Source organism: Xiphophorus couchianus, chromosome 18 (assembly GCF_001444195.1).
Source record: "Xiphophorus couchianus chromosome 18, X_couchianus-1.0, whole genome shotgun sequence".
Classification (NCBI taxonomy): domain Eukaryota; kingdom Metazoa; phylum Chordata; class Actinopteri; order Cyprinodontiformes; family Poeciliidae; genus Xiphophorus; species Xiphophorus couchianus.
In genome coordinates, this window is record NC_040245.1 from 27,688,909 (window position 1) to 27,711,988 (window position 23,080).

At 39.9% G+C, this 23,080-nt stretch overlaps 1 protein-coding gene and 1 long non-coding RNA gene across 3 annotated transcripts; both read right to left on the reverse strand.

Annotated features, from left to right (window-relative positions):
* Positions 1-955: 955 nt before the first annotated feature.
* Positions 956-18,617, reverse strand: LOC114133611 (uncharacterized). Its single transcript, XR_003593217.1, has 3 exons — positions 18,606-18,617; positions 9,010-9,013; positions 956-1,033 (listed from the first exon to the last, which is right to left on the reverse strand). It is a non-coding gene; the product is annotated as an uncharacterized LOC114133611 (long non-coding RNA).
* dusp14 (dual specificity phosphatase 14) lies at positions 6,121-21,709 on the reverse strand. Of its 2 annotated transcripts, XM_027999650.1 has the most exons (3): positions 21,392-21,709; positions 17,530-17,645; positions 6,121-7,630 (listed from the first exon to the last, which is right to left on the reverse strand). In XM_027999650.1, exon 3 carries the CDS (start codon positions 7,526-7,528, stop codon positions 6,890-6,892), a length of 639 nt encoding a protein of 212 aa, XP_027855451.1. In that variant the 5' UTR covers positions 7,529-7,630; positions 17,530-17,645; positions 21,392-21,709; the 3' UTR covers positions 6,121-6,889. The 2 variants fall into 2 exon arrangements, with proteins under 2 accessions (XP_027855451.1, XP_027855450.1); XM_027999649.1 differs by lacking the exon at positions 17,530-17,645 and having other exon boundaries at positions 21,392-21,705.
* Positions 21,710-23,080: the final 1,371 nt, after the last annotated feature.

Here is a 23,080-nt window from a genome sequence, read left to right on the forward strand (position 1 = left end):
TTCATACCATCTAAACATGCTCAGTTATGGAGCCTTTACATAACCGCTTCCATCCTGCATTTTCATTACCATTACACGGAGCACTAACAGGATTTAAATCTGCCCCCGGGGGGAATGTTATTGAGGCTGCTGCTGGCAGCCACAGCAGCAGCAGCAGCTCCCTTAATGTTTGCGACTGTTTGGAGGATAAAGAACAAAAATAAAAAACGCTCACTGTGAATCACATCCAACAGTTAAAGCATATGTTGCAGTGAGACTAAATCAGGCTGTCAGCGTCTCACTATACCATGGAGCGGCGAGCCGAAATTTAAACAGCGCGGCCTAGTTAAAGTTGTACCGCAGGATTTATAGCGGAGCGAGGTGGGAGTTGTGCTGTAGCTGTCGCTGATTACAGTGAATCATTAGAGGCCAGAGAGCTGTGACTTAATATTTCACTGCAGATAAAGCGTGTTATTCCAATAATTGTCTTGACAATGAAATACTGCTTTGTTTTCTACGGTTCTTTTTCTTTTCCTATTGAATAAGGTTATAATTTCCAATGCAAAAAATATATATAATAACAATAAATTAAAAAAACAATCACTACAGCTGTTTTATAATGGGGCCTATCATTGAAATAGGCAGGAGAAATTCAAAGATTGAAGATTCACAGGATGTTTTCAGACCTGGTATGCTCAGTTCAGTTTGGAACCACATTCGGCTGCTGTGGTTCGCTTTCACTCTGCGCTGTCAAACTAACCTTTGGAAAACCTGTTCCCCTCCTCGCCTGTGGCGGCGCTGCACCGAGAACCATTGAAGGAAACAACGAGACCGAAGAGACTGAGCGCAACTTTCCTCGTGAAATGTAAACGACAACGGAGTGACGTCAGATTGTAGCAGCTGTAGGATTTCTCTTTTGTCTTTGGTAAAAACAAACAAAAAAAACTCCAGCTAGTGACTCATGTGTTTGTTCTGGTTGTATTTACCCAGAATGCCCTGCTCTAGAGTCTGCTTCCTGCTTTTGGAGCGGTCTCTGGACTGCTTGGCATTCACACTGGAACTGCACCAGAATTCACTTTAACCGAACCAAGACCTAGGTTTGGTGGCGGACTGAAGTTAGTTTTTTTGGATAGCATCGTTGTTGGATAAAGCATTCACACGTCCCCAAGTGAACTGGACTTTTGAGACAAAGAAACTAAAGTTTAATTAAAGCGAATTAAACAGGGCTGGTGTGAATGCACTCATAAGCCCACACTGACGTTAACGCAGTAAAATAAACAATCTTTTGTTGGCCAGATGAACTCTTGACTGTCTATATGCAGTGTTTTTTTTTTAATCGCCCCGCAAGGGGTCTTTTTGTGGGCTCTAGTGTCCCTTTTTCAAAGTAGGCTGACAGGAAAGGGGGAAGGAGACGGGGGAAGACATGCGGTAAACGTCATCGGGTCCGGGAGTCGAACCCGCGACAGCCGTGTCGAGGCTACGTTTTGCCTGAATGTGGGTCATGCTAACCCCTCCGCCACCACGGCACGCCCAATATATGCAGTGTTTTTAATATGAAGCTGAATTGTCCATTGGCTCTCTTTATGTAAAAGTCGAACGAAGAGTTTTGAAAACTAGAAAAATCGATTTTCAGCTGCAGTCTGACATGGCAATGTGTAAAAGGACCACTTGACTTGCAAAGCAAGAGAAAGAGACAGACTGTCACTGAATGACCGGTCGATACACAGGCCCAAGAAGTTGAGTTCACTTGGACTAACTTGGTTAAACTTCAACTACATTGTTCACACCAAGATGGTTTTTGTTTTGTTTGTTTTTTTTTTTTAATTCCTGATAGTTCACAGTTTCAGTTGCAAACATTGGCATGCCTGAAACATCCAACAGCTTACAGGCCTCAGGGTGACCTACCCCAGGAGGCAGAACAGCTGTGACCCAAGGGTGACGACCCGTTCAGCTGAGAGCCTTCCCCTTTAAGGGTATCGTTGAGAGGGATGCCCTTAAATGAAATGTGGTTCAGCCAATAATATGTATATAGAGTATTGTTACACTCAGTTGTTCTTTGAAAGCCTCAGAGGGTCATTAAGATTAGTGAGAAAACAGCATCATGAAGTCCAGGGAGGAAATTGTAGAGTTTAATAATGAAACAATAACTTTTTGGTCTACATGAAAAACACTAGAAAGCAAACACTGCACATGACCCTAAAAACCATAAAGCACAGTGACGGCACCATTATGATAGGTGGAACGAGACACAGTGAAGGTTTTCAGAGAGGATGCATGGCATTATTACCATGCTGGGGAAATATGGGAAATTAGTTTGAACATTGTTACATCCTTTGGTTTCAGTAACGTTGGGTCTGCAGGTCTGTCTGTTACCTTTGTGAGCTGATCATTTGCTCTTTAATCCAGCTTTCATTTGACCATTTTTTGTGCCCTATGTGAGGAGGGCGCTAATAAAGGTCAGTGGTTGAGGTTTTCTGACTGACACACCAATCCACCAGCAAAGCAATCTGGGATTTGTAATGCTAGCTGTGAATGTGCTATCTGCAGTTGTCTCGAGGGCCAAGTATAATCACACTAGGAGACACATTTGGTAGCCCACAGACCTGAGTTTGACACGTTTGTTAGCGGCTATGAAAGACTTGAGACTTGTGTCCGGTGCAGGTTCAACTTCCAGGACAACAGCTCTCAACAGCGCGATGTTCAAGGAATTGCTGCAAAGTGTTGTATCTCTGGACATTTACTAAAAGAAGCCTTTAAGTGGATACGCTGCAGCTAGCTTGAACCTGGTGCTTCGTGTTTGCCTTCACAAACTCCATCCATTTGTTCCACCTGCAGTGCTGCGTCCAGGCCCGCTCCGGCACTCAGGATCCCACAAATGGTTCTTTTTGCTGCTTGAATGATAGAAGATAATATTTCATCTTCCGGTTAAAAGATGTGTTTACTCGCGGCGCCTGCCTGCGCTTACATCAGAAGCAGTGGAGGGGTAAGAGCGGGGGGAGGGATGCATATTTGTGTTGGAAGAGCAATCAAAGAACACGTATAATTTGGACCCATCCCTCGGACCAATCTCTGTGGACGCCGTCAGACGGTCGTCGTCTCGGTGGACGATGGAATTCATTGCGGAGACCAACTTCAGGGGGTCTCTCAGAAGTGTGGGCACAAGACGAATGGCATTCATCAATTTACGCCAGCTGCTCTCTAACCGCAGCAAATGAAAATGAATGGCAGAATGCTTCTTTGACATATGAAGATGGGGAGGGAAACGTCTGCGCGGCTCGAGCATCGAGAGGCACTTGGAGAGGGAAACAACTGCAATCTGTTCATGTGGAAACCTCTCAGAGACGCCTCCAAGCAGAGTTTGGACAGCAAAAGCATTGTCTGCTTTCAGATAAATGATCATTCAAATATGAATCAGAAGTACAGTTTTAGGTTCAAACATATCACTAAACAGTGAAAGCTTTTTATGTAAAACTGACTTTTGTGACATCATATCATTACATCATGTAATGTTTTCCCTTATTAAGAACATACCAAGAGTGTTGCATTGATTCTTTCATGCATGTTTGATACGTCCTTGAATCTCCCGTGGCAACCATTCGGGCATGCCTAAACGCTTGTTGTCACAAAGCTCCGCCTATTTCCACGAGGCTCCTCCCCGGAGTTGCAGTCTCCAGCGAAGCGTCTTCCTCACAGGGCGCTCCTCCCCCACTCAGCTCCTTCAGACTAGCAGCAACAATTAGCATCTGGTGGAACTGCGCATCCACTGAGCTCATCACACAAACTGCATCTCAGTCCGACAGTGGTAAGAACAACAGCATCATGAAGGAGCATTGTTGTGATGATGTGCTGTAGACTGCTGGAAGGTGTAAGAGCCTCTTAAAGAGACAGAAGCCCAATTTCAAGGCGCTAAATTATGAAGTGAAATTTCTTTGTCATGTTTGAGACATACAGTTTTTTTTATATATATAACTGATTCGTTACTTGATTATACTATAAAAAGGCACAATCAATACTGCTCCTATTATTTAATGCTAATATCTACTCTTACTGGTTCAGTGGTTTAATCACTTCAAGGGTTTAACTCACCAAGAAAATATTTGCAGCATTCCTCAGTTTTACAGTGCTATTCATGCATATTCAAACCCCTGGAACCTTCACATGCTTTGGCACAATACAACCGCAAATTTCAAGAAGTTTTATGCAGACTTAAAGTAGTGTATAATTGTGAAGTAAAAGGAAAATTATACTTTATAGAAATATGTTTTTACTGGAATTACAGTAGCAGTGATGTGGTCTGTTTCTACCAGCCTTGTACATCCAAACAGTGAAATGTGTTCCCATATTGTAATGAATAATTCAAACTCGGTGAGCAGTCTGTGCAGGTCGGTTTTCAAGTCTCTTGTCCTCCATTTTATGTCCTCTATACATTTATGCAATTTAAAAATCATCTTTATCTATTTCCCTGTTGTAGCAAAATAATTTCCCACCTGGGTTTAATAAAGTGTCTGTCTGTCCTCTTGAAATTGAGGTCATATTCCTTGTTTATTAAAACATATTATTTATGACCGTAAGGTCTGGACTTTGACTGGACCATTCCAACCCATGAGTCTGTTTTGACCTTTGTCGCTCTGGATGGTTCACATTGTTGTCACGCAGGAAGGTGAAGCCCCGCCCCCGATCTCAGATCCATCACGGCTTCTCCACCCACCCTGACCAGCATCCCCGTCCCAGCTGATGTTGCTTCGCATTGTTCGAAACGTTGAAGGTCGCAGTATTTGTACTTTAACATATGAACTTGTGAATGCATTTAGCAGCAGCGAGTACCAGCTCATATTTCACCGCTCGTCGCACGGCGTGTTTCCTTGGCAGGACATGACCTCTGCTTTGCCGTTTTAATAGAACGACGATGAGACATTACATGCTTTGGGATTACATTATGAGGCCGTAGTTTTGCCCATGAATGAAACGTGATTCAGAAGAAATACCTTCACACCAATCAGTGTCATCGATTTCAACTAGTTACAGAACAAATTGTCAAAAGCGATGAGACGGGTTCTGTTTGGTACGCCAATAATTCTCATGCGTTTTGCTCCAGATAGGAGGAAAATATCTTGTTCTAGCAAGAAAACAGCGTGCAAACCAACCACTGAATTTTACACTATTGTGAGCAAAATGGGACTCATTTTCAGCCCTCGAGCTTCATGTCTCAGACTGGTCCACTTTACACAGCGACCCATTATTATTGAAATAATGTAATAGTAATGTTCTGTAAAACCTTGTAATTCAGTGTATTTTTCTAAAATATTTCCAATTCAGCGCAGGTTAAAGTTTCCTCCTAATGTAGATTTATTTCAACATGAGAGCCCATCTCAGATAATATTCTTTGCAACACATCCTTTTCAATAATATTTTGTACAAATAAGCATTCACACATCCAAACCCAAAAAAAGGAAATAAGAGTAAATAAAAAAATCAAAAAAAGTTAATAAAATGTCACACTTTAGCTCATTTTCAACGTCACACTAAAAGGAGACATTGACTTTGAAAATGGCCAAACACAAAAGAAAGTATAGAACGATGTCACCCAAATGACGCAGCGTATAGCATGACTTCCAAAATGACAAATGTTATAGCATAGTCGAAAATTTGTTCAAGTGATGCATAACTTTGAGAATGAGTCCAAATGAGACGCAGTAAAATTTACATTCACTCAATACAATTGGCTAAACTAAAACCCCAGCTCCGTTAACACCAAACTGTTAAGCTAATGCTAGCCATTAAGACGACCGTCTCTCAGTCTGTGTCGCATCTTCTTCTCTTTTGTCTGGTGTGAGACTCGCAAAGAGCAAAGTCCTCAGTTTCTGATTTTGATACATGTCGTTACTTTAAAGTTGTATGAATAGACTGACCAGAGTTGAAATGATATGGCTTAAACTTCATCCAATTAATAGACATGAGTAACACTTTTGATAGGCGTAAAAGACTCAAAAACGACAGCCATTTTGAAAAAATGGACATCCTGAAATTCCAGTGGCTGATGACAATAACATACGACCAGAGGGGTGAGGACATGTTGCACGAAATCGAAAAACAGATGTATGTGACAGTTTTGGATAGAAATATTCACCACAAAGCTACCGGTCCATGTAAAGCAGCAGATATTATTTTTATTAGAGCATCAAGTAGCACTACAATAACATAGTGTGGTCACAGGACGGAACAGTCAACCCTGTGTTACACAGGAGCTTTCACTAAACCTTCATTTCTAGCTTACGTGTTTTCAAATTTCTCCTTTGTAAAAAGCTAGATGTAATATCTTTGAATGTTTGAGTAAAGTGCTCCGTAAGCCTCCCTCCCCTCCCCACTATCAGCACATTGCGATACATTGTGTTATTTTTCTGAACACTTTTCTTTAATGCTACCATGAATTCAGAGCATGTTGCTGCCCTTCACATTAAATATTACTGGGAAACTGACACAATATTACCACATGACACCACGTCAGGAAAGGGACATCACTGTCGGCACTGCAGAGGCTCGAGCACCCCCCGCCCTCAGAGTGCTCGTCTCCTCTGGAAGTGGGAAAACACACTGGGAAACACACCACAGTACCATCCGACCACTCTGAGCTCTGGGCATTCAGTCCAGAACATCCATGTTACCCGACGATCATCTGGTTCGACGGATTCTGGGCTTTCAGTCGCTTTGCTCCCAACTCAAACACTAGACTGCAGCACCATCAAATTTCCTCTGTTCTTTTTCAGTAAATATGCTTCAGAAACATCTACACTCACACATCTCACTTCACCTGACGAGAACAGGCCTACCCCTGCAGCTCAGGTAGGACAAAAAAAAGAGGTTCGCTTTCCACCTTTATCCCTCACTGTGGATGGATAGCCAGCGCAGACGCTCACAGGCCCCAGAAAGGAGCGAGGGTCCTGCGGTCCCTCTCGTAAACATCGGGTATGATCCCGTAGGGTGTCTGCACCATCTTAACAGAGTTCCTGCCGAACAGCTTCCTCTCGTATTCAATCAGCTGGCGCCAGAAGCCGCCGTTGGGCCTGATGATGGGACGGCGGGCCTTGACCCAAGCGTGGGCCTCGGCCAAAGACACGCGGTGGTACTTCATGAGGTACGCCAGGCACAGAGAGGCCGAGCGGCTCACCCCGGCTGCGCAGTGCACCAGCACCGCCCCTCGTTTGCGCCCCACGCTGTGGATCTTGTCGGCCACGCTGTCGAAGTACAAGGAAATGGGGGAGTGGGGCATGTCTGCCAGGGGGACCTTCACGTACTCCATATGCGGCCAGTTGAAGTTGGGCAACTCGATGGTGGCGTTGACCACGCAGGTGATGCCCTTAGACAGCAACAGGCTGCGGTTGGACGCCACGTTGCCTCTACTGAGGAAGAGGTTTGGGGTGATTTGGGCGATGCCCCCCAGCAGACTCCCGCTCTCCGGCAGCAGCCTTGGCACGGTGGCGGGCACCATTGAGCTGCGATGGTGGTGGTGGTGATGGTGGTTGTGGAAGAAGCTCTGGCTGCGGGAACCCATCGAGGAACCGGGCGCGATTCAGGACGGGATGGAAAAGCTCTCAAGAAGGCAAAAACTTCAGGTTCTCAGGATCATAGCAGTGAGGGACCCACCAGACAGCTCCTGCAACACACAAAAACTCTATTTTACTATTCTTCAAGACTAAATATTTTTCTGTTTCATTCTAGACTCAGGCCCTGAAAACGACACTGACCAAAAGTTTTTCTTTCTTTCTGGCTGCCTCAATAATACAGACCAACATAGAACCAATTCTTTTCAGGAAAGATCATTGAAAAACATTTTCTGCATTTCTTTTCTGTCGATGCATCTTAAACGTCTGTCTCGGCAGTACTTCTTTGTACTGCTCCTAATGGGCCACATTGTATGGCAGTTCTAATCATAAACAGATCAAGATTATATGTGGAGTTCCTCAAGGCTCCGTTCTAGTGACACTTATTGAACATTCAATCCTCACAAAAATGTATGTCACCAAGTCTGTCCATAATACAACTGAAACTGGATATTTACAAACCTCATAAGAAGACAACCTTTTTTCACACAGTTTGACCTTTAATCAGACTAAACTTCATCTGTTTTAAGTCCATTAAGATAACCAAAATTATTTCTTTTTGCTTAGTATCAGAATTGTGAGACAGAATTTCCCATTCCGCTCTTAAACATCAGAAGGTTAAACACAAATCAAGCACATTAGGAAGAGAATAGGCAAGAACTGTCAAAAAAATAAAAGTTTAGCACTAAGTCAGTGTGCAGTTGAAGCTGAAATACCGAGGCACAATGCTGCTGGACGCCACTGACTAGCAGTCGCAGAGACGCCCAACCAATAACGCCATTTTTCCCCCTTGGCTCTAATTGGCTGAAGCACAGAGAGAAGACAGTAGATGCTAGCTTCTGCAGTAGTGCCAAAACGTTTTCCTCTACGTGTATTAACACGTTAAAGTATAGTTGGTGTTTGAACTATTAAAAGTATGGAAGTATTTTTAGAGGGGGTCTCAAGTATTCATGAATGCTATTTACAGGTGGGTGTGGTTCCTGTACTGTCATCCTAAAACACTTTGCCATAATAACTTTATTTGTCAAATAGTTTCATTTGAAACTAATTATTTTGTTTCTAGTAAAACTAGACTGATTTTACTACTTTCATGAAAATAGTTTAGTTTCACTAAACTAGTGAAAATTTAACTATTTTCACGAGTTTACATTATCATAAGTGTCTGTACAGGTTCATGTATAAAACATCAGAGGCAACTGAAAATATAGTCAAATATGTTATTTTTTTAAATAATATTTTCAATACATTATGTACCGTTTTTGTTTTATGTACTACTTTTTACCTATTTTTTATTGCCCTATGAAGCACTTAAGAGTTACTGAATATTTCTATTTGTGGAAACGTATATATATAAAAAAACAAGGACGTGCAAAACTGCAACAGTTGGCAAACGCCACAAAACAAAGAGAAAGACCTCCATGTTTAAGAGCACTGTGCTGCAAACGAATCCTCCTGGAAACATCGTCTGTAAAACCCGAGAGTTCCTGCACAGATCAAATCAAACAGAGGCTGCCGTGAGACCCACCAATAAAACCATACAAATATATTTTCAAAAGGTTTTCATGGATGCTTGGTGTTCATGTGTGGGACTGGAGGACCGGCCGGTCTCTGCTCTCTCAGCATTCAGGTGGAACGGCCTCGGAGCCGCAGGCCAAGTGGCGCCTCCTGACTGGAGGAGCCTCAGCTCATCTCACGTTCATCCATCCGTGGCTCCTGCGTACAAATTACGCCTGGTCGTCATGGCGGCTGCTGATGTCAATGTATGTTTTCTATTCTTAGGTCTTTAGAGCAAAGGTTGGCGCTGTTTGTAATTTATTTTCTGTAAAAGTGGCAGCTACTAACATGGCTAAGCAACAGGGACGCACCCATCCACTTTTTTCACTTCCAATACCGATATTTGAGACTTTGTGTCGGTCAATACAGAAAAACAGCCGAATTGACTAAACGCGTTTATTTTTTCTAACCGCAGATATAAATGTACTGAATTACATGTTAATATTATTACTCTGCACAGAACACTGAAATACACCAGTAGCTTCACAATCTTTTACAAACATGTAAAAACAACAAAACTTTAGTTTGTTCAATCGGTGCAGTTAGAAGCAAAACATAAAAATGGGAAATAAATAAGAAACAGAAACAATAGGTCGACTATTTTGGTCAAATGTGTAAGAAAAAAAAAAAAAAACTGCAAGAAACAGTCTTCCAGATGGTTCAAAAAGAGCAATTAGGAATTCTAAATATAATGTAAGATAAATAATAAAGCACAAAGCATAGAACTAGACGGTGTAGATCTGCCCTTACGTATCGGCCAGATTGTTACTGATTCCAGATCTAGAATTTGTTTCAACATCTGGATTGATACAGATGTTAATATGGGATCGGCGCATTTCTCGTTTTAATAAATATGTAATCGATGGAAAATTCCTTCTGTATTAAAACTTATTAGCTGAGACTTAAAAGCTGCAGGTTGAACTTTAGCCTCTATTGCCTCTTAGAAGTCACTTCTTTTTTAATCATTTTCTTAAACTTTCTTCACCAAATTCTTGTGACATTTTTTAATTTTTTGATCAACAAGATGACTGGTCACACCAGTCAGGATAATAAACTGAACATAAGCACCTTTTAAACAGAGCAACACATCGGAGTCGGCTAATATAGGAACACCGGCAGGCCAGAGCTTCATCAAGTTGGTGACCAGAAATCAGCCACAAATTTCTCTTTTAATAAAGTTTTTGTTTTGACTCAGTTTTCTTTATCGGCTGTTATTTTGAATTAGAAAATAAATAAATCAATCAGCTACTTACAGAGTCCTGGCAGAGCCTGTGGTTAGCAGACAGAAGATTATGCTTCTTTTTCCAAAGATGTCATTTGAGGACTTTTTCATGCACTTGAACAGAAAAGTGATAACAGCCATCATCTCCCTGAAGGCTAAACCTGCGTTGCTTCCTCTTCACCTTCTAGGAGCGAAATAAATAAATAAACTAGAAAATTTCGGAAGAAATTTAGCCGGGGCCTGCCAAGGCGCGCCCGTCGGGTTTGGGCCCGGCGTTGTCATGCTACAAATTGGCATCGACGCTTAAGAACGCCGCAACGTAATCAATGGCATGTGGAGAACCGCAAGAACGTTAAGTAAGGCGGACGTGCACCATTCAGTATGATTTAAAATGTTGTCAAGGCTTTTATTTTGGAAGTTTTGTTAAACTTCATTTCAAAGGGCCAAACTAATCCCATGCGTAATAGTGATTGGGTTGAAATAGTTATATTATGCTCAAAACACAAGTAGTTGATGTAAAAATATTCAAGGCTTTTATTTTGAAATTTTCAGTATGCTTCATTTCAAAGTTCCGAACTAATACCATGTGTAACAGTGCTTTGGATGAAAAAGTCAAATAAAGCCAAAAAGAGCAATTACTTCATGTAAAAAATATTCAAGGCTTTTATTTTGAAATTTTTGTTAAGCTTCATTTCAAAGGGCCAAACTAATACCATGTATAACAGTCATTGGGTTAAATCAGTTATATCATGCTCAACAGAGCAATTACCTGATGTAAAAATATTCAAGGCTTTTATTTTGAAATTATTATTATGCTCCATTTTAAAGTTCCGAACTAATCCCATGTGTAACAGTGCTTTGGATGAAAAAGTCATATAAAGCCAAAAAGAGCAATTACATCATGTAAAAATATTCAAGGCTTTTATTTTGAAATTATTATTATGCTCCATTTTAAAGTTCCGAACGAATCCCATGTGTAACAGTGCTTTGGATGAAAAAGTCATATAAAGCCAAAAAGAGCAATTACATCATGTAAAAATATTCAAGGCTTTTATTTTGAAATTTTCAGTATGCTTCATTTCAGAGGGCCAAACTATTCCATTGTGTAACAGTGCTTTGGATAAAAAAGTCACATAAAGCCAAAAAGCGCAAATACCTGATGTAAAAATATTCAAGGCTTTTATTTTGAAATTATTATTATGCTCCATTTTAAAGTTCCGAACTAATCCCATGTGTAACAGTGCTTTGGATGAAAAAGTCATATAAAGCCAAAAAGAGCAATTACATCATGTAAAAATATTCAAGGCTTTTATTTTGAAATTATTATTATGCTTCATTTTAAAGTTCCGAACTAATCCCATGTGTAACAGTGCTTTGGATGAAAAAGTCATATAAAGCCAAAAAGAGCAATTACATCATGTAAAAATATTCAAGGCTTTTATTTTGAAATTTTCAGTATGCTTCATTTCAGAGGGCCAAACTATTCCATTGTGTAACAGTGCTTTGGATAAAAAAGTCACATAAAGCCAAAAAGCGCAATTACCTGATGTAAAAATATTCAAGGCTTTTATTTTGAAATTATTATTATGCTCCATTTTAAAGTTCCGAACTAATCCCATGTGTAACAGTGCTTTGGATGAAAAAGTCATATAAAGCCAAAAAGAGCAATTACATCATGTAAAAATATTCAAGGCTTTTTGTTGGATAAATTGTATTTTTAGTAATTATCAAATATTCGTTGTATCATGTAGCTTTGTAGTAACATTTAGATAATGTTTAATTATATGCTTTTTCTCTTTTTCCTCTATTCTAAGTAATGTCTCTGTGTGTTGAATAATTATGATTCCTTCCTGTGACCTCTTTGAGAAAGAGAGCAGTGAAGCCTTCGTGGAGATAGCGGAGACAACTCTGTCTGCTCTCCTGTGGTACTCGACGCCGTGTCTGGTACTCGACTGGAGCAGAAAGATTTAGAGTGTAGATAACATGTGTCTAATAGTAAATGTCATTAGCGCTGCAACAATGTGATAAATTGTTTTCCCCTCCCTTTGAGAGTTAAAGCGCTCAGTGTAAGAGGGTCCCCTAAAAAAGCAATAAAATAGAGGGAGCGGGAGATGTGTTTTCAGAGCGGTTGGAGATTTGTAACTGAAAGCATCTCTCTGTCTGCTCTCCTCGCGAGTACAAAAAGAATTTAACTCTCTTGTCTTTCCTGTGTTTTGTTTAATAGGTATTTAGACCTAACACTTTTATTTTGAAATTATTATTATGCTCCATTTTAAAGTTCCGAACTAATCCCATGTGTAACAGTGCTTTGGATGAAAAAGTCATATAAAGCCAAAAAGAGCAATTACATCATGTAAAAATATTCAAGGCTTTTATTTTGAAATTTTCAGTATGCTTCATTTCAGAGGGCCAAACTATTCCATTGTGTAACAGTGCTTTGGATAAAAAAGTCACATAAAGCCAAAAAGCGCAATTACCTGATGTAAAAATATTCAAGGCTTTTATTTTGAAATTATTATTATGCTCCATTTTAAAGTTCCGAACTAATCCCATGTGTAACAGTGCTTTGGATGAAAAAGTCATATAAAGCCAAAAAGAGCAATTACATCATGTAAAAATATTCAAGGCTTTTATTTTGAAATTATTATTATGCTCCATTTTAAAGTTCCGAACGAATCCCATGTGTAACAGTGCTTTGGATGAAAAAGTCATATAAAGCCAAAAAGAGCAATTACATCATGTAAAAATATTCAAGGCTTTTATTTTGAAATTTTCAGTATGCTTCATTTCAGAGGGCCAAACTATTCCATTGTGTAACAGTGCTTTGGATAAAAAAGTCACATAAAGCCAAAAAGCGCAAATACCTGATGTAAAAATATTCAAGGCTTTTATTTTGAAATTATTATTATGCTCCATTTTAAAGTTCCGAACTAATCCCATGTGTAACAGTGCTTTGGATGAAAAAGTCATATAAAGCCAAAAAGAGCAATTACATCATGTAAAAATATTCAAGGCTTTTATTTTGAAATTATTATTATGCTTCATTTTAAAGTTCCGAACTAATCCCATGTGTAACAGTGCTTTGGATGAAAAAGTCATATAAAGCCAAAAAGAGCAATTACATCATGTAAAAATATTCAAGGCTTTTATTTTGAAATTTTCAGTATGCTTCATTTCAGAGGGCCAAACTATTCCATTGTGTAACAGTGCTTTGGATAAAAAAGTCACATAAAGCCAAAAAGCGCAATTACCTGATGTAAAAATATTCAAGGCTTTTATTTTGAAATTATTATTATGCTCCATTTTAAAGTTCCGAACTAATCCCATGTGTAACAGTGCTTTGGATGAAAAAGTCATATAAAGCCAAAAAGAGCAATTACATCATGTAAAAATATTCAAGGCTTTTTGTTGGATAAATTGTATTTTTAGTAATTATCAAATATTCGTTGTATCATGTAGCTTTGTAGTAACATTTAGATAATGTTTAATTATATGCTTTTTCTCTTTTTCCTCTATTCTAAGTAATGTCTCTGTGTGTTGAATAATTATGATTCCTTCCTGTGACCTCTTTGAGAAAGAGAGCAGTGAAGCCTTCGTGGAGATAGCGGAGACAACTCTGTCTGCTCTCCTGTGGTACTCGACGCCGTGTCTGGTACTCGACTGGAGCAGAAAGATTTAGAGTGTAGATAACATGTGTCTAATAGTAAATGTCATTAGCGCTGCAACAATGTGATAAATTGTTTTCCCCTCCCTTTGAGAGTTAAAGCGCTCAGTGTAAGAGGGTCCCCTAAAAAAGCAATAAAATAGAGGGAGCGGGAGATGTGTTTTCAGAGCGGTTGGAGATTTGTAACTGAAAGCATCTCTCTGTCTGCTCTCCTCGCGAGTACAAAAAGAATTTAACTCTCTTGTCTTTCCTGTGTTTTGTTTAATAGGTATTTAGACCTAACACTTTTATTTTGAAATTATTATTATGCTCCATTTTAAAGTTCCGAACTAATCCCATGTGTAACAGTGCTTTGGATGAAAAAGTCAAATAAAGCCAAAAAGAGCAATTATGTCATGTAAAAATATTCAAGGCTTTTATTTTGAAATTTTCAGTATGCTTAATTTTAAAGTTCCAAACTAATCCCATGTGTAACAGTTACTGAGTTAAATCAGTTATATACAGCCCATAGCAGCAAGTAGTTCTAAAGGCCAGTTCAGTCAACCTCTGTTTCAACTGAGTATTCCACTATATATAGAACTACACTGATGCGTATTTGTAGTCCTAATCAGCAGCCAATAGTTCCGTTGCTATGGGAAATAATGGTCTCAGCAGGGTGTGAACTGTTACTGACAGAGGCTGAGACAGACACTCTCTTTGAGCCAACAAGTTTTACTGAAAAAAAGCATTGGAAACAAATCCTTCCTGTTCAGGAACCGTAATACATATTCGAAAAGCGTTTGGAGCGTATGAGAGGCCTATGTGTCTTCTGCGATAGTCCCGAGATTCATATCTGTACCTCACTCAGAACATTTACAGCAATGAGAGAAAGAAATGGTTTGCCCAGATCTGAAATGTTTGAGAAATATATGGGAGAGAGCCTGAGACAGCCTCAGAAAATCCTGTCGCATGACTTTGCTCTGAAGCACCGTGACAGAAAACCGTACGATCTAGATAAATTTTGAAAACATTTTACCGGAGCAGACACGCGTATCAATGTGAGGACCGATTTTGATACCAATCGTGCGATATTTGTGGGCGTGATGGCGATTTCAAAATTATTTTGGGCTCAAAAAACCTCTTAATTTCTCACTCTAGCCGAGATGGGCTCTCACTCTAATTTTAGGAAAAATGAGAAACTTTGGGTCGCTTAGAGACAAATTGTGGACAAACCGTAACTGGTATCGACGAGCCGTCTTCACTTTCGAAGAGATCACAGACGTATCTACAAAATGAAATTTGAATGGCATTTCTAGGTGAATTTGTGACGACACAGAAAATCCTCAAAAATAGGGTATTTCTAGGATTTTTCCCATTGACTTATAATGGGGTTTTTTTCGTAGTTTTTTGCGAATTATGTCGCCACGTTAAGCCCAAATCCCACCAAAAGTAATAGCTCCAATGGCGTGAATTTTCTGCACGTTTTGATACCTCATTTGTAGGTGTGCACCCAGCGGTATGAGCCGCATTAACGGTTACGGAAGAAAAATAAAGAATTATAAAGAGACACTTTGTTGGGAGAATAGCAATAGGTTCCTGCCATTGCTTTGCATGGCAGGCCCCAATAAACTTGAACTGATCCCACCTGCCATCTCAGCACGGTCTGTGTTTGTTTTCAGGAGGAAAAGCAGCTAAAGTAGCAGAATGAGGTTCTGCTCAGGCAGTCAACACCCAGTGTCCAGTCAGGGCTTTTCAGAGAGCTGCCCTGCACGGCCGTCGACAGAAACTAGTGACGAGGCAACAAAACCAGAGTTTCTAACAGTAAAGCAGACCAGCAGCAAAGGCAGCACACAGAAACTATACGATCTTGAAACTTTATGTGGGAATCCACTTCATTTCAATGCTGTTTTGCATGTGCATGCCTTGTTTAGATGATTAAGAATTGTCAATTGTTTTTTTTTTTCTATTAACTTTGTTTAACACTAGGAGTACTAGGTTAAGCTGATAAAAAGAAAATAATGCTCAGATTCAATCAGAAGAAGTAAGATGGACAAGACGGGCACCATCACAAATCTGTTATTTAGAAAGAGCAACATAAACACCCAATATTAAGTAATCAACAGTTTTACGGGAAACCCTAGGAACAGACACACTGTTCTTTTCAGAGCCGCTCAAGGCATAATCAAACCATCGGTGGAACATTTTACTGGTAGATTTAATTTGATATTTTCAGTATAGATAAATTCACATTTTTAAGGGGCAGCATTACTTGTTTTCCAAGCACATTAAATAACTATGTTACCCTTGGTTGTTACAAAAAACGCTGTACGTATCAAATATGATAAAAGAGATTTGACTTCCTAATTTAACATCTTGAAATTGGGCTTCTGTCTCTTTAAGCTCCTGCTCTTTCTGAAACTCCACCTTCAGGAAGTCATCACAACATGGCTCCTCTGTATAACATATAGAAACATATTTAATTATGTTTTTATCAGCGTTGCACTGAGAATTAGCTCCTATAATGAGCTCAGCAGATGCTCCGGTCCACCAGATGTTTGCTAATTGCTGCTGGCTAGTCTGAAGGAGCTGGGAGGGAACGTTGCGGGGGAGAAGCTCGGAAGCTTGGAAACTGCAGCTTCTAGGAGTTACAGCCAGCTGAATGGTTGCCATGGCGATTAAAGGATTTCTAAAACATGCATGAAAGAATGGAAGCAACACTCCAGGTATATTTTTGATGAGAGAATGACATCATACCCTGATGTAAAGCTAAAAAAATGTACATAATATTGCCATACTAACAATTAAACATGTTTAATTTTTCTTTGTGACCTTTTAAACTTATTGAAAATTTATAAGGTCAAAAGTTCAACTGGCCCAACCATTACCCGAATCAAACAAAACTGGTGTTAAATGTTTATTCTACGTTTGTGCAGGAAGATTTTAGTAGCACAAACGCAGCACAGTTGATGGGACACAAAATCGGTTTGATTTAACAAATGTTGGAGGGGCTGGTTGACCTTCTATGACCTCAGGAAACTTTTATTAACAGCTTGAAAAACAAACGTTTGACATCAATTTTGTTTGATTTGAAGAAGGTCGGGTTTGAGGAGGAGGCTTCTCTCAGGTCAGAACCGCGTGCCGACCGTTGGGCTTCAGAGGTGAGAGACGTAGCTAAGCATATTCTACTAATCAATCAAGTTTACTTGTATAGCATAGTTCAGCAACAAAGTTCAAAGTGTTTCAAATCATAAAAACACAAAATACAAAGTCATAAAAAAAACAATACAGTCAACAATTGAGAAAACCAGGAACAAACATTACATTTTGTTGAGCGTCAATCACCAAAATCATCGATACACATGAAATAAGTTGGTCAGCGTTCGATTTATTGTGGTTCAAAAGCAACTTTAATCAGGTGGGTTTTTAGCCTCTATCTAAGGGAACTCAGTGTTTCGGCTGTTTTGAAGTTTTCTGGCAATTTGTTCCAGATTTGTGGTGCATAGAAGCTGATGACTTCCGTCTTAACGACTCACTTCATTCGTTGGCCTTTTCTGTTCCAGGGGTCACGCAGCGCCGCAGAGTTCAGCTTTATCTTATTCAATTCAGAATTAGAGAGTCTGCGCCTCCGACTGACCGCCGATGCATCAGCCTGCAACGAAATACGAGATAAAAACCGGCTGCCGGGGCGCCTCGCCCAACATCAGCAGGGATCGAGACGATAAGGGAACCAAATAATCCCCGACGGGCCCGTCCTCAAAGTGCCAATGCGCCACAGCGCCGGGCTTTTGCTGAGATTTGCTCCATCCATGTACAGTAGTTATTAATACCGCACGCTGGGCCGGAGCGAAGCTGCACAGAGCGGAGGAGGGAAGAATTATGCACAAGCTGTCGCCACAGAAAAAAAATTCTACTGCGCGTCAGAGAAACTGCAGCCCAACGCCAGTCAGGACGAGGGTCAGCGGCGGTAACGGGACCCGAGCAGAAGGGCCCCTCCACCGTCCAGAATCCTCTCCAGCAGCAGGAAAATTTGACGTATTCTCAGGATCTGTAAGCAGGTGGTCGCGGATCACAAATCTCCTCACGCTGCTCCCACACTGATAAGTTTCCACAGGGGGTCTGGTTCCCCGCACCCTCTCACGCAAACTGGTAACGCAACCCACCTGCCGGAAAAAGCAGAGACAGCCACAACACCGGATCGGACCTGAACCGTCGTGCCACTGCAAACGAAGGCGAGTGGAAACACCGAAACGTGAGGTGAACGGTGGCCGCTGCCAGCCTCGTCGCTCAGTAGGAAGCAATGCATTTATTCAGGCTGAGTGAAGTCTGGAAGTTTCTGTAATCACGAGGAGAGAATGAGCGGCTCTGTGTCTCTCACTGTTTCTCCGACTCAACCGGGAAGATGAAGAGTAGCTGAAGATTCAAGCGAAGCAAAGCTCAGAAGGACAGAGGAGTCCTTTACCTTAGCCTTGTTTGGGAAATGTCAAAGCTGCGAAATTTATTAAGTGAAATCTTGTGGACTCGGCTGGATTGGAGACCAAAAGTGAAACATTTGTTTGTTACATTTTCAGCTGCTGCGGTTTCACACCGCACCTTGTCAAACGACCCAAACCATTTGAAAACATGTTCCCCCTTCCTGCCTGTGGGGGCGCTGCACCAAGAACCACTGAATGAAACGACATAAAAACCTCTGACCTCCTCCTTTGTGAAATGTAAATCGTCAGATTTGAGCAGTTCTAGGATTTCTCTTTTACCTTTGTTAAAAGACCACCAGCAATTTCTCCCATTAGGACTCTAGTTGCGCGTTTGTTTTGGTTGCATTTACCCAGAATGCCCTGCGCTATAGTCCACTTCCTGTTTTTGGAGCGGTGTCCAGTCCGCTTGGTGTTCACATATGCAGTCGAACCGCGCCAGAGTTCACTTCAACCGAACAGAGACGGAGGTTTGTAGATGGACCTGACTTTGATTTTTTGATCACATCTCCCCAAAACGAACCAGACCTTGTAGGTAAACAAACCAGAGTTTGATTAAAGCAAACCAATCAGGGCACTGAGCATTTTGAACTCGATTAGATGCATTTAATGCCATGAGACTAGCATTCTACTAGCATGAAACAATGCAGCGAATACTAGCTAACAAATATTGCGGTCCAAATCAGCCTTTTGGATTTTAATACAGCACACAAATAGAAACGTAACCATGGAGTTCCGCAGAGTTATACACTTGGCCCCATTTCATTTGTGCTTCATTTGCTTTTATTACTTTTCAACCTCAGTGTGTATTTAAAGGTTTCAGCTCTGCAACTCTGCAAGATGTGCATCAAATCCAGTTGGTCAGATCATTTCCTCCAGATGAATGTGTGCTCTTGGTTCCTCACACTGTTGGAAATCTGGAATCACTTTCTACATTTCTTAAAGTCGCCACTGAAAAAAAAAAAAAAAACTTGGGCAACTATTTAATAGTAATACATCATTTGACTTGTTTGCCAAATGTTATGTCCATTCTTGTTTTTAATCATTAAGCAAAACCTGGAAAAATTTGTGCAATTATATCCAAAGTTGAGGCAGACATTTTGCTGATGCCGTTGCTGCTAAACCTTTGATTACATCCTCTATGGCTCTACAGATCTCTCTGCAGTCCAAAACAGAACATAGTTTATGGTCATAGAGTTGATTTCTGATTTCGGCAAATTCTACTTTGAATTTATCTCTAAAATCAATATACATTTGTCCTTAAATATAAACTAATTTAATATTTAGAGTTTCACTTGTGTTTTGTATAAGTTTTCTGGTGATTGACTGATTTGCATGCAAAAGACAAATTGAATCATCTGGTCAGACCTCAAGGAAACTCAGTAATTGGTTTCTGCCAATTACTGAATTGTCTGAACATCAGACTGCAGTTATCTCTGTGTTGGTCAAGTTAGTTTTACTACTAATAATTTATAAGACTGGTAATTCAAAAACTGAACAACTTACAATCGTATTTACTTAGATCAAACATCGCTGTGCGGCTAGTAGTGCGCCTTTACACACGTAATAAACATTAATATTCTTTTCCCTTTTTTTTACAGTCTGGCATTAAAATCAGACTAAATTATTTCTGCCTTTTTTAGTCCTTTAGGAATTCCAATTTCATTTGTTAAATGTAAGAATAATAATTTTGTATTTTTATAAAACAAAGCTTACATACATTTGTTTAAAATAATTGTTATCATTGCCTTTCATTTAGGTCAAACTTCACAAGTTCCTCATAACTCGTGCCTTATTTTTGGCCCATTCCAAACACGACACGCTTCACTGTCCTCTACACAAACTTAAGATTTAATGACAGTGAGAAAAAACGTTTGTCTTTTTATATTCAGCATAAAAAAGGTTTCATTTAAATCCTTTATAAAAAATGTGTCCAGCATTTTTCATACACACTAATATTTCAGCCAGTATGATGCCACATCCTGACATCGTGAATGTTGCTCAAACTGAAGAAGAGTAGAGAAAAGAGAGAGACAGAGAGAGAGAGAGACAACCAAATCTCAGCCATACGGTGGATATGTTGTCTTCAGATCTTTTGTATTTCCTGTTGTACATTTTATTCAGTGAGACGTTCAACAGCAGTTTAAAGCATCACCCATCACTGCAGCGGACTTGAAAAACAGATAAATGGATCTTCAATTATACGTGTTAATTATCTCTAATTGATGTTAAAAATGATGTCTGGTGAAGCTCAAAGTGCTCTTTGTGTCCATTGCATGAAAACTCAGCCGGTCTGATCATGCCGCCTTTATGCCCCCTGGTTTCAACTTGTCTACATTTCAAGTGATTCCATTACAGTTGTGCGATAAAAATGTGTTTTGCTCATTTAGATTTGGGGATTTTCATGTGTTTGTTGCTTGTTTCTTAGTTTTCACTTCTAAACAAATTGCCTCTGAATGTTTAAAAAGTCAGAAAACCTAGTTGTTTCGCCTTCTGGTTTATTCTTATTGAACCGTTTCTGCCCCACCGTGTGAACACACTCGTTAAATTGAATGGATCCCCGTGTTTATTAATTCACACGGCTTTCGGCTTCGGCTGTGAATGGGGAGCGCCTCTGTGCGCACGCGCTGCTCGTCCGTGTGGAAATGACGCGAGACGTGTGCGCGCGCTTCTAAGTTAAGATACAATATAATAGAAATTAACACCAACTCACAAAAACAGCCGAACTGAAACGAGAGTCGTGTTTCTTTTACATGACTTTTTTCCCCCCAGTTTTATTTACACGACATAAAACATAATAAATAGTACAGTAATAGTAATAGTGAAGACTTTAAATAAAAATACGTGTATTTATGTTAAAAGAATCCGAACTAGGGTCAACACAATGCCGACATTGTGCTCTAATCAGTCGTGAAACTCAACTTACCAGTCGGCTCTCTACTGATGGTTTTTAAAGCAGCTGCCTTCAACCCCTCAAGCCAGAAGCCGAGCCGGAGCGCATCGCCGGTGTCTCACATCCACCGTCAGTCGGTCTGACCGGACTCACCGCCGGCGAGGTGGCGACAACAAGCCGAAACACACGCCAACATCATGGGAACGTCAGCGGAAAGGGGAGCCATCGGTACATCCGCCAGGTCCCGTCCGCTGTCTGAGGGAGACAGAGTACGGAGCAGCGCTGCCTCCCGTATGACGGGTGATCAGTGCCACCCACCCCCTCCACCAGGGGGCGGAGCAAAAGGAGGAGCACGCTGCCGCGATGATTCGACGCTTTTCTAAAGTGCAGGAAGGAGATGAAAGTTCAGTTAAAAGGAGCATTGATTTTGACAACACATGTTAACTCATTTTTCAAATAAATGCTAGTTTAGGAAAAATCTAACAATCTTTACTTTTATTCATAAATGTTAGTACATTTTAGTGGACAACATTTTCTATGTAGTAGAAAAGGACATGTGGAGCAGTGGGTTTATTCCATGACATTCCATGTCAGAATTTTGTTTGAAAGTGCAAAAAATATTTGTGATATTTTATAGTTTATTGCCATTTTCCACCATTTTTTACATTTATAGGTGACAATAGTTAATAGTTGTAAATAATGGCTGACTGAACAAATTCTACTGTCAGCCAATCAAACCCTGAAATAGTTTTCTGTTGCTTTTTTTACACTTTCCACCTTGTCTTGTCTTTCAGTAAAATTAAATATTATTAGATTTCATCTAGCTTTTAAAATTTGGTCTCATTTTTATCTATTGACAGAAGTATTTTCATCATAGTTATTATCATTCATCAAAGTTTCTTGTCAACAAAACCTGCTTAAAAAGGCAGAAGATGAGAAGATAAAGTAAAGGAAAGTTTGTTGATTTTTTCCTTTACTTTTCATTACCATATTTTTCTCCTTCATCCTCCTCTGTCTCTTTTCTTCTCCAAGTCCTGCGGCCAATCAGACTCATGAGTAGAGTTACCGCCCCAATTGACAAATACGCAAAATAAACACAGAGAGAGCCCTATTTTCTTGAGAGTGCATATTAATGGAAGGAGCACGTTTTACCGCTCACTGTGTTCATGGGCCTGTGAATAAATGGAAATACAGGCGATCAGGGCTTTGCACTCTCTCGATTAATATATTCCCTGTTGTGATTGCTTAATACGCTCTTCAGGAATTTTGACATGAATGTGAGTCACCATAGAACTGCACTGATTTGAATTAACATAAAATTGAACCTGCTTGCCTTGAAAGGCAATTCATTTATTTCTTTCAGTTTCAAAATGTAATAATTATTTTTCTTTCTCAAGCTGAAAAATTACTGATTTGCTCCAAAAGTTCTGAAGATTGAATCTTAGTTACTTTGCATTGATATATACAGTATATATACATCTATCTATCTATCTATCTATCTATCTGTCTATCTGTCTATCTGTCTATCTATCTATCTATCTATCTATCTATCTATCTATCTATCTATCTATCTATCTATCTATCTATATATGTATATATATACAGTATATATATGTAGTGGCTTCAGCTATATTTTTAAAAGGGCAATATTATGTAAAATCAAACGTTTTAGCTGTACAACAGGTTATAATGTTATTCCCTCATCAAAAACATACCTGGAGT